The 13,580-nt window shown below is 42.7% G+C and overlaps 1 protein-coding gene across 21 annotated transcripts in view; it reads left to right on the top strand.

Moving 5' to 3' along the window:
- Nucleotides 1-13,580, top strand: part of LOC126998592 (E3 ubiquitin-protein ligase lubel-like) — an 81,834-nt gene that overhangs the window by 12,075 nt on the left and 56,179 nt on the right. For all 21 annotated transcript variants that reach the window (XM_050860473.1, XM_050860481.1, XM_050860474.1 and 18 more), the window contains exon 2: nt 10,018-10,090. In XM_050860473.1, coding sequence (XP_050716430.1) covers nt 10,018-10,090 — 73 coding nt within the window. The remainder of the gene's footprint in view (nt 1-10,017; nt 10,091-13,580) is intronic.

Raw genomic sequence — 13,580 nt, 5'->3', positions numbered from 1 at the left:
TTTATGCGACCATCCTCAACCAACATCAATATTTATGCGACCATCCTCAACCAACATTATTTTTTATGCGACCATCCTCAACCAACATCAATATTTATGCGACCATCCTCAACCAACATAATTTTTTTTTTCAAGCAGTCACACGTCACATCAATGCCCCCCTTGTTGTCTGATCTCATTGGGCTGCGCCACTGACCCATATTCAGCAGCAATTGTGACTGATGCATTATTTGGGTCGGCGAGGGATGGGTGCACGGCGAGGGATGGGTGCACGGCGAGGGATGGGTGCACGGGCAGGGATGAGGAGGCGCCGAATAGTGTCCAGCTGGCCGACTCTCCTCTACTTCTTTTCTCTCCTCTACTTCTTGTGTCCTTAAGTATTGATGTAGTAGCAGTGAATAGCGGGCTTTTTTTTCATTATTGTTTTCTTTCTTTTTTTCTTTTTTGCCCTTGAACTGCTTCCTCTACTGTAAAAAAAAGAAGTAAATATAAGAAAATCCTGTGAAATTGGAAAGCATTAAGGGGCTGAGCATTATACTTCAGCGCAAAATTGGGTAAAGTGAATACTGTAACATTGATAACGATGATTCTACTTCTACTACTACTACTACTACCACTACTACAACTACTATTACTACTACTACTACTGCTACTACTACTACTAATACAACTACTATTACTACTACTACTACTACTACTACTACTATTACTACTACTACTGCCAATAATAATAATATGATAATAATAATAATAATAATGATAATAATAATAATAAAAATGCATTGGCCATGGCTTGTTTTTTGCCCAGTCTTGAGTGTTGGCCAAAAATGTTGTTTACCGAGCCGCGGCGGGGCAGGCGGAGGACAGGGCCATGCAGCGGGGAGCCAGGCCAGCGGGGTGCAGCGCTTCACGTAAAAAAAGCGTTGATATCACCCCGGGACACCACGTGGTCTCCAATAGTTTCCCGTCCAGACTAGAGGCGGTGGGTGGCCTTGGCGAGTACACGAAGACTTTCATTAGGCTCACCCTTCCCCTCACTCTCAATACCTTGCCCCGTTGAGGAAGCCGTGTGTGCTGTCGAGGCTTTTGGGGAGACGGCTAGAGTCCAACGCGAGTGGTTTGCTCCAAGTAACCTTAGCCACTGCCTTGAGTTTCATCCTTCAGTTCTAATTTTGCAAGGCCCTGTACGACTTAAAACAACAGAAGAGGAGGAGGAAGAAGAAGAAGAACAAGAACCACCAGAAGAAGAAGAAGAAGAAAAGGAGTAGAGGACAGAGAAACGAGGTGAAGTAGGGGGAGAAGGAAAACAAACAGAAGAAGGAGGAAGTGGATGAAGAAGAAGAAGAGGAGGAGAAGGAGGGAAAAAAAGGAGAAGAAGAAGAAAAAGCAGAAGAAGAAAAAGAAGTTTGCCTCCTCCTCCTCCTCTTCCTCCTCCTCCTCGTCCTTACTACTCCCTTCAGTATTTCCCATTCCCTCACCAAGGCCTTCAATGTCCCATCTTCTCAAACATCTCGAGGCTTACACACCTACATTTGATAAGGCTTTCGTGGAGGTTGTGTTAGTATTCCCACGTGTAGTTTTATGAGCTTTGTGATAGTTTGTCCAAGCTTCTACAATATCATGAATGTGGAAAACGCTCATGAGAACCCAACTAATCTACATTGTGGCATTTGGAACTATATTTTGTGAGACCCAAGAGCGTCTGATGATACTGGTTATGCTAATGCTTAAACAAGATTCATTCCCTTTGTATAAGTTAGCCCAATACAGCTTCAGATTTGCGAGTTAGTAGTACATGATCTTCGCTGTCTACGGCTAATCGGTTATTGATTGTTGATTGTTATAGTGGTAGTAGTAGTAGTAGTAGTAGTAGTAGTGGTAGTAGTAGTAGTTGATGTTGTTGTTACAGTAGTATTTTTTTCTATTTTCTAGCGGCGAAAGACAATTCATATTATAACTCTTGGACCTAAAATATTAATTGTTTAAATGTTCTATTCCAAAGGTCAGTTTTCCCACCCATTGTAGTGAATGTGAGGAGTGCAGTATGAAATCAGGGCTAATGTATTATCCTTGTATGCTGTGTTCATTAAGAGAGAGAGAGAGAGAGAGAGAGAGAGAGAGAGAGAGAGAGAGAGAGAGAGAGAGAGAGAGAGAGAGAGAGAGAGAGAGAGAGAGAGAGAGAGAGAGAGAGAATGATCATCTCTTAAAAGCCCTTGCAGATGTGGTGGTCCATAAAGAAGATCGTTTTTCTAATTCCATAATGTTTTTTTTCTTACGTTGTTTCAGTTTGACGTTACTTATTATTATATTATTTTTACCTGAGATTAGCGGTTTAGAGAAAGGATGCCAACTTCGCTACTTCATCCGTGTACTTAGTGTTGAATCGCATATTACATAAGATCTCCATCCGAAATTGACCTCTCTTGGCCACTCTTCACTTTTGGCTTTGTGGGAGTAACGGTTAGCGGGATTTTTCTTTCTACATTTTCTCTTTGTTGCCCTTGAGTTATTTCCTGTGCTGTAAAAAAAAAAAAAAAAAAGACATTCTCGTATACAAACTACCGGATTTGGAGAAAGAGGGATATTATCTTCATTACTCAATACCCACCTTTTTTTTTTACCTCGTCTAGGCTCAAGGGCCAATGAGACGGAGATGAGCACCGAGGCCACGTGTAGCTATAGACTATGTCCTCAACTTTACCATTTTTTAATCATATATAAGTGAACGACTCATACAATACATGTTTAAACTGTACTACGAGGTTAAGGAAAGGGAAAACACCTCAAAACAGCTCCACCGTCCCATTCATTCATCCATTCTCATTATAAAACTGTAATATTACCAAGGAACTCATAATATTTGAGCTCTTACTACATGCTTTAAACTGAACTACAAGGTTGACAGAAGGGGTTACCTACATACTCTATCATTCCATACCCATATATATTATTAAATCGCATATTACCGAGGAACTCATAATGTTTGGCTGCTGAAAAACTATAGGCAAAACTTGTGGCGCGGTGGGTAGCGGGCGTGGGCGAGGGGGGCGTGTCTTGGCGAGGCACAGCTGGAGACGGGAATTTTAGGGCAAGTGACAAGCTCCGTGAGACAGCCAAGGTTAGATGCAGCTTCCTCCTCCTCCTCCTCTTCTTCCTCAACCTTCTTCCCGTCTTCTTCCTCCCTCCTCTCCCTTGCCTTCTTTTCTTTTTCTATCTTTATCTTCATCTCGTCGGTTTTCTCCTTCTCTGCCTCTTCCTTCTTCCCTCTCTCCTTTTCCTTCTCAAATCTCCTGTTCATTCTTCTCTTTTTCTTCTTCCTCTTCCTCCTCCTACGTTTCTTTTGCTTTTCTATCTCAGCCTCCATCTCGTCAGTCTTCTGCTTCTCCTCCGCCTCTTCTTCCCTCCCTCTCCTTTTCTTTCTCAAATCTTCTCTTTTCTTTCTTCTCTTTTTGTTCTTCCTCTTCCTCTTCCTCCTACATCTCTTTTTTCCTTTTCTATCTCCATCTCCATCTTGTCGGTCTTCTCCTTCTCCTCCGCCTCCTCTCTCTTCTTTCTCCTTTTCTTTCTCATATATACTGTTCCTTCTTCTCTTTTTGTTCTTCCTCTTCCTCCTCCTCCTCCTCCTACGTTTCTTTTCCATTGCTATCTCCGCCTCCATCTCGTCAGTCTTCTCCTCCACCTCCTTCTCTTCCTCCTCTTTATCCTCGTCCTCCTTCTCGTTCTCAATTCTCCTCCTTTTTCTTTCTTCTCTTTTTGTTCCTCCTGTTCCTCCTTCTTCCCCTGTTTACTATGGATGCTCCTTTCGCTTCCTCGCTTCTTTATTTTAACTAATCTAATCAACTTAATTCTTCTAGTGGAATACAACGAGGGAACACAGTGTTGGTGGAGGCAAGACGCAAAGGTGGATATGTTAGAATATATAAGGACGAGGACGCTGTAAGGCCTTCATGGATTAAGTCATCAGAGTGTCAGCCGATGAGTAATTTAGGTCAGGACTCAAGAAAGGCACTTCGGCGAACATATGGCCTTGAAAGTTTATACAAAGAGCTAGTGATGTTTTTTTTGATGAGTAACCTTCCCCAGCCAAGGTTATATGCAGCTTCTTCCTCCTCCTCCTCCTCCTTACCAACTTCCTCCTTTTCCTTTTGCTTATTTTCCTTCTCCGTTTCATTATCCTCGTTATCCTTTTTTTCCTCCTTCTCCTCCTTTCCCTCCTCCTCCGTCTCCCTTTCCTTCTTTCCCTTCTCCATTTCCATCTCCTCACTATCCTTCTTTTCCCCCTCCTCCTCCTTTTCCTCTTCCTTCTTTCCTTTCTCCATTTTCATCTCCTCATTATCCTTCTTTTCCTCCTCCCCCTCCTTCCCCTCCTCCTCCTTTTCCTCTTCCTTCTTTTCCTTCTCCATTTCCATCTCATTATCCTTCTATTCCTCCTCCTTCTTCCCCTCATCCTCCTTTTCCTTACCTTCTTTTCCTTCTCCATCTCCTCATTATCCTTCTTTTCTTCCTCCCTGAGTGCATTGGTCTGTCTCCGATAACTCCCTCATAAAACTGTTTTGTCTTGCACTTTTTTTGTAGTATAAATCTTACTTAATGGAAACGCGTATAATGGCAGCGATTTATCAGCCGTCATGTCGCTGTCGAGTCTTCATTGTGTCTGTCTGTCTTTCCTCTACAGTATTATTCTCCTTTCGTGTGTCATTGCATCTCTCATCATCGTCGTCATCAGCCATTACAACTCCACTGCAGGACAAAGATTTTTTTCCCCAATGTTTTCCGCTGATTTGTTCGGTGTACGAAATAAGTTAATTTACTTCATCCTGCTCCGGTGAAGAATCTAATCTAATCTCCCCACCTGGTTTGCTGTCTCCCAATGTTGCTTCGGTTGCCTGTCTTTTCCGTCTCTCTGTCTCATCTGTTCGGTGTTAGTGTACTTCAACCTGCTCCGGTGAAGAATCTAATCTAATCTCTAAACCTGGTTTGCTGTCTCCCAATGTTGCTTCGGCTGTCCGTCTTTTCCGTCTCTCTGGTTATAAGCTTCTTTATATATACACTTCCTCTTCTTACTTGATACTTGATAAAAAAAAAGTCTGCTTCGTCTCTCTGGTTCAAAGCTTATTACTGAATGTTTTATCCCGTGTTGCTTTGGCTATCCGTCTTATCCGTCTCTCTGGTTATAAGCTTCTTTGTGCGTCTTCTTCGTCTCTGTGGCCCTAAGCTTATTAATGAGCGTTTTATTCTCCTGTGTCCTCATGGTAGTCCTTCGCTCTCTTCTTTTTCATGGACCTTTCTCAGCCCTTACAACACTCATCTTCCCTTCCTCGTCCACCTGGCTCCACCCTCTTCACTCTTTACATTTTTGAGGGGTGGCTCTTCTGTTTTTGATTTGGGTGCCTTTGAAATTTATATCCCTTCTAGGTCTTTAACATGCCCAGGAAGAAGTGTTTAGTTATTCTCAGGCAGCCGAAGAAGGAGGAACAAAAAGAGAGGAAAGAAAAGGAGAAGAATTGAGAACGAAAAGGATAGTAGACCGTAACTGCAAGAGATTTTATTATGAAGTGTTAGGATACAAATATGTCAGCACTAAACTTGCCACTTGCCTATTCTGCTGCATGTGGAGGGTTAGAAGGGAAGTACTGGCCTTCCCTCTCCTTCTCCTCGTCCTCCTCTCTCCTCCTTCCCCTCATCCTCACACCTTTGTCCACCTGGCTCCGTCCCGCTCACTTTACGCCATTTTTTTTTTTCTTAGAGGGTCTTCGGAAGTGCTCTTTTTACTGCCTTTAGCCTTCACGTTTACGACCTTAAAAGACAGACAGCTAAACTAACATGCGCCTAATTGTCGTGTGGAAGTGAAAATCTAAGGCCGCATCCGGAAAGAATCCCTAAAATACTACTAATATTTTGTTTACATGTAAGTAGAAGCAAGTCAAAAGTTGCAAAGAAAATTAATTACGTGCGTTAATATTTCAGCATTAGGGAAAATCATTATGGTAACAGGCTTGGTACATTATAACAGGTGTACCTAGTGATCGGTTAGTAAATAGTAATAAAAGGACGTCAACACAGGTAATAATAATAATAATAATAATAATAATAATAATAATAATAATAATAATAATAATAATAATAATAATGGTAACGATGCCTTTGGACGTGCTCTTTTCTTCTATCTTTAGCCTTCACCGCCTGGCACACCCTCATCTTTACGACATTAAAAAGACAGACAGATAAACGAACATAAGCCGAAGTGTTGTGAGGAACGAAGAACCTAATGCCGCATGCTAAACAAAAGACACAGATAGATAGATAGATAGATAGATAGATAGATGGATATACGATTTCCACAACCCAGAAAGTAAGACAGAACGCATAAAAAGGACTACTAATATAACACTACTAATAGTACTAATAATAACACTACTAATATTCTTTATGTAAATTGTAAATCAGAAGTTAAAACTGTAAAAAAAATAATTACGTGCGTTATTTTTTCATCATTATGGAAAATTTATACGATATCGGGTGTGGCACAATGTAAAAGGTATGCCTAATGATGAGGGGGGTCGAGAATGGAGTTAGTAGACAGCAATAGAAGGATGGTAACACAGGAATTGGTGATGATGAGGATGGTGTTGAAGGTGGTGGTGATGAAGGTGGTGGTGATGAGGATGGTGATGAAGGCGGTGATGATGAGGATGGTGATGAAGGTGGTGCTGATGAAGGTGATGATGATTTGTGATACCATTAAATATGTCGAGGTCTGTTTACTTATATATTAATTCATTTGTTTACTCATTTATTTGCATTATGCATGATTTTATGTCCTATGGGATGGCTTTGATGGTCAGCTGGGATCACTCGTATGGCTGGTAGCTTTCTTTTCATTTTCTTCAGCTGTTCGAAGTGCTGAGTCCTTTTGGTCTGTAGACGTAGTAAGATGTGTCAGAGAAGCTCAAACCAGGTAACATTATCGGTTTTCTTTGCTGCAGTTCCCAATGTTAGGTATGTCAAGAAATGCCAAGAAATTAAGTTCAAAGAAATGGAAGGTCACCTCAGCTCCCGAAATTGACCCCTCTTTCGGCCACCTCTTTGGATTCTTTTTAGGAGCAGCGAGTAGCGGGCTTTTTTTTATTATTGTTTCCTTTTTGTGTGCCCTTGAGCTGTCTCCTTTGTTGTAAAAAAAAAAAAGGTCCTTCTGCCCCAATTTGAAGTACTAATAGCAAGGTCAGGAGTTAAGCGCTCCAGATCACGTTGCATTAATCTTGAAAATAAGGAGTAATGCAGAGGAGACTTACTGAAACTGTTCATTTTATCTTTCATCTTATCTTCACTTAAGCTTTACCCAAAATATCCTTTCCCCTGTCATCTTGAATATCTTGGCTGACAACTTCATTTTTTTTTCACGAGACATTCTATTCGCGGTGTCCTTAGGGCTGTAGAATATATTAGCTTTAAAAATAGTGTCGAATACGTTACCTTGAAATTCTCCCCCATCCGTGATCCTACCTGTGACTGGCGAGTTTATTTATTTATTTATTTATTTATTTTTTTTTTTTACAACAAAGGAGACAGCTCAAGGGCACAAAAATAAGGAAACCATAATAAAAAAGCCCGCTACTCGCTGCTCTGCCATGACATACCAAAATGAGAGTAAGCAAACGCCCTTTATAGATAGTGTTCGGGACTGAAACTGCGCATGGCCTCAGTGCTCATGTCCGTCTCTTTACCAATATATATAGCGGGGCAGTTTTCATGATCTCCAAAGTCCTGTGATAGATTTAGAAATGTATATATAATTGAATTTGCATGAACCTTTTTGCTACTAAGTGTGTTTCTTCCCTTCTTCACATCCCAAACACCAGCAGAAACGCCTATGGTACCCTGGTTGTTCTTACTCTCAAACTCGATACAGAATTAGTGATGGTGACATATCCAATTACGACCAACTATTTACCCTTTTCTCCTCATCTTGCTTATTACTTAAAAAAACATATGCATATCCCTACCAGCACAAATATTAATGCTATACACTCCCTCTTAAAATGAACGGCAGAGTCATTAGCATTCATTACACGTTCCTGTGCAACCCAACAAAGGTTCACAGAAAGTAACGACACATTCACTTAGACAACTCTTTCTGTACACGAGGCAATGAACTTTATGAAGCGTCGTATGTTATGTTAGTGGATGAGAGGAGGGGGAGGAGGAGGAGGAGGAAGATAAAGAAGAGGAAGAAGAGGAAGAGGAGGAGTGACGAAACAGATGGAAACAAAGAAAAGGAGGCGAGGAAGATGAGGAAGAGGAGGAGGAAGAGGATAACCAAAAAAAGAAGGAGGAGGATGCAGATGAAAACGAGGAGGAGCCGGAAGAGGAGGTGATGAAAGAAGAGAAAGAAGGAGGAGAAGGAGGGAAGGGAGGGACGTGATGTGTCTCAGGAGGAGGAGGAGGAGGAGGAGGGAGGCATCTTGTAGGGGAGACAGAGAGGCAGGTATAGGGAGGGAGGAGATCAGGAGGGAGGGAATGGCAGAGATGTCGTGTATAGGGAGGCAGGTAGGGAGGGAGAGAGACAGGGGGGAGGGCCAGGGGGGTCGGCGCCGGGCCAAGAACCCGAAAGCCGTCACTAAGCCGGACACTGCCCTGAGCGTGGCGCCTCGTCTCTCTAGGCTGCAAGTGGGCTGGCTGCGAGGGGCTGGGAGGGGGGAGGTGCCGTGGATGGGAAGGTCAAATCAGGTCAGGTTAGGTTAGGTTTGGGAGGTTAGGTTAGGTTGAGTTAGATTATTAAGGCAAAGAAGAGTTATGATATGTTATGTTAGGTTAAGTTTGGTTTTTAGGGTAAGGGAGAGTTATGCTATGTTAGGCTAGGTTAGGTTAGGTTTGTTTTTTAGGGTAAGGAAGAGACAGAGAGATCAAACGCTAAACAAAAAATACAGATAGATAGATAAATAGCTAGATAGCTAGATGGATATACGATTTCAACAACCCAGAAAAGCATAAAAAGATACACAGATAGATATACAATTCCCGCAACCTACAAATTAAGCCAAGATGCATAAACAGATAAATAGATAGATATATAGATACTCAATTCCTGAAACCCACAGAAACAGTTGCCAAGAAAAAAGATCTAATTAAATTCCAGACGTGTGGGCGATGTTATCAGGGCTAGGCATGAGGCAGGGAGGGAGGAAGAGGAAGAGGAGGGTTATAGGGAGGCGTGGGTGTGGGTTTGTTTTGCCTGTGCTTGCCAGTGAGACCCAGAGGCAATAGTTAGTGATTTGGGTGATGTCTTTCTTTCCTTCCTGCCTGCCTGCCTTTTTCTCTCTCTCGCTCGCTCTCTCTCCCTCCCGCTCTCCTTCTCCTTCCCTACCTTACCTTCACCTGTCTGTTGTATCATACCTGGGGCGTGATATGTATTTACTCATTTCAGTAGCGCGTGAAAACCATATATGTAGGAGTTACTTTATTTTGTCTTTTCCTCATTCTTCTTTTTTTCTCTACCTTTCGTCATTTTTCTCTTTGTTCTTCTTGTTCTTGTTCATAGTTTTCGATTGCTCTTCTTGTTTGGTTCTTTTTGCTCTTCTCCACATCCTTCTTCTTCTTCCTCATTTTCCTCCCCCTTTTCCTTATTCTCTTCATTTTTCTTTTTATTTCTTATTATTATTTTTGTTTTTGTTTTTGTTCTTGTTTTTCGATAGTTCTTTTCGTTCTTGCATTTCTTGTTCTTCTCCACATTCTTATTCTTCCTTATTTTCCTCCTTCATTTCTTTATTCTCTTCTTCCTCTCCTTTTTTTTCCTTTCTACAGTATACGCTTACTATTAATATGTTCCTACTACTACTGCTACTACTACAACTACTACAACTACAACTACTACTACTACTACTACTACTGCCACCACCACCACCATCATCACCACCACCATCACTACCACCACCATAACCACCACTCTTTTCTTTTCAGTCTGTACAACGTTAATCATATCAACCGTACCTAACACCGATTTTTCTCCCTATTCTCCAGGCCGGGGACAGGAAGAACAACGAGCCGGAGTATGAGGAAGTGGGTCCCCCCATCCACCTGAAGAAAGCCACAGGTACGCACACGCTCTTGGCACTTCGAAGAAATCATTGACCCCAGTGAACGACAGAATAGAGAATGAGAGTAGAGATAGAGAGCGGACACTAGTAACTGTATGTATGTAAATGGTATATGCTTTAGAGTTTAGACCGTGTTCGTGTTAATTTGTGTGGCTGGCAACAGGTAAAGGTAAATTTCGGGTGTATGTTAGAGCTGGCTTGTGTTTATATTGCCTTGGGTGACTATACGAGGCTTCTTTATCCACACGCATATCCACAACTCAAAACGTTATCAAAATCTATAAGAAAGATGATACGAGGAAATAAACAAGGAAAATAATGGGATAGTAGTGTGAAATCGAGTCTTAAGCTCACGTTCATGTAGACAGAGTGCTAAAGCTTCCCATTTGACATCACCATTACCAACTGAAAAAAATAACACAGGGAAAGATACAGAAAAAAAGAAGACAATGATAACACAGAGATACATACAGAGAAAAGAAGTCGACGATAACACAGGGAAACATAAAGAAAACAAGTCAATGGTTGGTATGCTCTCAAGCGTCTCAAGGTTCAGTGTAAGGCGGTGCAGGAGGAGGGCCGTCACGTAGCCACCACCACCACCGCCGCCGCCGACCCGTGAGTGCCAGGCCGCGCGGAAGGCAGTGACGCAACACCCCGCCTTAGTGCGCTCTGTTGGCCGCCCGAGTTATGGCTCTGACAAACAAGACGAGCACGGAGGAAGAGAAGAAAGAAAGCACGGGTGAGAGAGAGAGAGAGAGAGAGAGAGAGAGAGAGAGAGAGAGAGAGAGAGAGAGAGAGAGAGAGATTCCTCCTGTCTAGATAAGAGCGTCCCGATGAATAGGCTTATCTAGGCTGTGTTCATTTATTTTCTGAGAGCTTTCTTTCTTCAGTGATGGAGAAAAATGGTCGTGCGATATAAATAATGGAGATCATTTATTAGTTTATTCACCACAAACAAATACACTAAAACATTACAAACATATAAAACCTATTGTAGCCCATAAAAAATACACTCTAAAGATAAAAAAAAAAACAAGTAACTCAGAGTATATATAAAATTCATAAGACACAACATCCTTCAGTTCTTGCGTTCATGCCGTGTTTAAAATAAGGTTAAGGCATGAATGAGAGATCCACGCGCTTCCACTCTCATCGTGGTGGTAAGTTTTCATCGATTATTGTGTGGAGCAGGCAGTGAGTGGTAGCTGGTTGGTCGAGTGTGGTAGTGGTTGTGATGCTAGTGTTGGAGACAGTGGTAGTGGTGGCTGTCTTGGAGGTGGTTGTAGGGGTAGGTGTGATGCTGGAGACGATCTTAAAGGTGGTTATGTCGGTGGTTGTGGTGATGCTAGTGGTGTTAAGGTAGTCTTCGATCTTCGAGGTGGTAGTTGTGCTGGTGGTAAATCTGATGGTGGTGGAAACTGCTTTGGAGGTGGTTGTGGCGGTAAAAGTGATGCTGGGGTGTTGGAGGCGGTCTTGGAGGTGGTGGTGGTGGAGGTGATGCTGAAGGTGGTCGGAGGTGGTTGTGGTAAGTGTGGTGGTGATGATCGTACGAAAAGTAGTGGCAAAATCCAGGAAGTGGTGGTCGATAACAAAGAAAGAGTAGAGAGAAATACTTAACCATATTAGAGATAAACACGGAGGCTTTAAACTCGGTGAAGCGTTTATAGAATGAGGGAGCCGTGAGCAGCCAAGGTGGGGGGCAGAGAGGTAAAAGGGTGGAGGGAGGGAAGGAGGGGACGTTTTAGCAGTAAGAGACGGACCCAAGGGAAGTGGAAAAAGATGTGGAGTCGCTCGAGGATGAAAAGAGGTGGAGTTGCTCATGTAGTTGTGGTGGTGGTGATGATGATGGTGGTGATGGTGGCGGCAGTCCTCTCTCTCTCTACACGGGCAGTGGCGGACAGTGACCTTGGCTAACTAAACTCGAGACACATCAGATTAGTCGCTTGGATTGCTGAAGGAAATGAAAGGGAATGCAATTGGACAGACGCCACCTCGCTAACACATTCTCTTCTTCTTTTCGCACTGATATCTTCAAGTGTTTAGTGTTTGTCGTTTTGTTTTTTTCGGCATCTTCCTCTGTCTTCTGTGATATATGAAGCACTGACTGTTGCAGGGTTTTTTTTTTTATTTGCTTTGCCTGTCTCCCGCACCTATACACCTTAATTAAAGCACTAATGTCATGAATTGTTTAGTGTATCTCTGTAAATTCATCTGATCTTTGTTTTATTCGTCATCTTCCTCTTGTCTTTTCTTTATATATGGAACTATGGTGTAGGCTTCTTTTTCTTGTGTTTTGTTTTGCCTGTCTGTGCTGTCAAAACAAGAGGACCGGTGCTTTTGGTGACACTGAAAAGATGAAAAGTTTACGTCGCGTCCGAAACCTGACAGCAACCCTTCCACGAAACAGGATAGCTTGGCACTGTGTAGAATTTGTCCACGCGTCCCCTTCAACCTCCTGCGGTCTCCTGTCTCACGTATTTCCTGTCTCATCCTCCTCCTCCCTCCTCCTCCTCTTCTCTCTACTCCTCCTTTTCTTCGTCCCCTCGTCGCCGCTGTCGCCGTCGTGTCCTCCCTCCTTCCCCGCCGCCTCGTCTCGTCCCGTCACGTCACAACAGTCCCCCAAAACAGTCTCCGTGTTGCACTTATTTCCTGCGGCCACACGGTGTTTACGTTGAGGGTGCCAGTGCCAGAGTGTGTCCCCTTCCTTCCTGGTGGCACTCCTCTCCCTTCTTCTCTTCCTCCCTTTCACTTTCCCTCTACAGTCTAAGGTGCCAGATTATTTGTTCCCAACCTTTTCTTTTTCCTTTCCTGGTGACACTCTTCAGCTTCTACTTCTTTCTCCTACCTTTCACTTTTCTGGTCCTCTATTTTCCGGGGTGTCAGTGTGTTCGCTCCTCCCTCTTTCATGGTGACTGTCATATTCTTTTCTCTCTCTCTCTCTCTCTCTCTCTCTCTCTCTCTCTCTCTCTCTCTCTCTCTCTCTCTCTCTCTCTCTCTCTCTCTCTCTCTCTCTCTCTCTCTCTCTCTCTCTCTCTCTCTCTCTCTCTCTCTCTCTCCCCCCGGACCCACTTTATTTGTTTTTATTTCTCTCATAATATAGAGTTAAAGACAAAATCTATTCCAGTAAATCTTAAAAGAAAGAAAACTAATACATTCTTTACGTATATTTTCATGTCTATATCCTTTAAACACAATATTTTTATCTTAACACCACGAAGTCATTAATAATTTGCTTTGTGTCATCTAGAGAGAGAGAATTAGCAGCTCCATGCGGGGAATATACATCATAGAGATCAGCCTGTTTGTTTAGCCTGTCTGCTTTCACACATAAACACCGCTACTTTCATCATCACTATCATCATCATCCCAACCATCAGTATTAGTATCATCATTGTCCTCATCATCATCATAATTACCAAAGACGACTCTCGGGAACTGTAAGATCTTGGTGAATTTAAATCCGCACGTTAGCTTACAAGGGCG

Source organism: Eriocheir sinensis, chromosome 14 (assembly GCF_024679095.1).
Source record: "Eriocheir sinensis breed Jianghai 21 chromosome 14, ASM2467909v1, whole genome shotgun sequence".
Classification (NCBI taxonomy): Eukaryota; Metazoa; Arthropoda; class Malacostraca; order Decapoda; family Varunidae; genus Eriocheir; species Eriocheir sinensis.
This window is presented reverse-complemented; position numbering and strand designations above follow the sequence as displayed.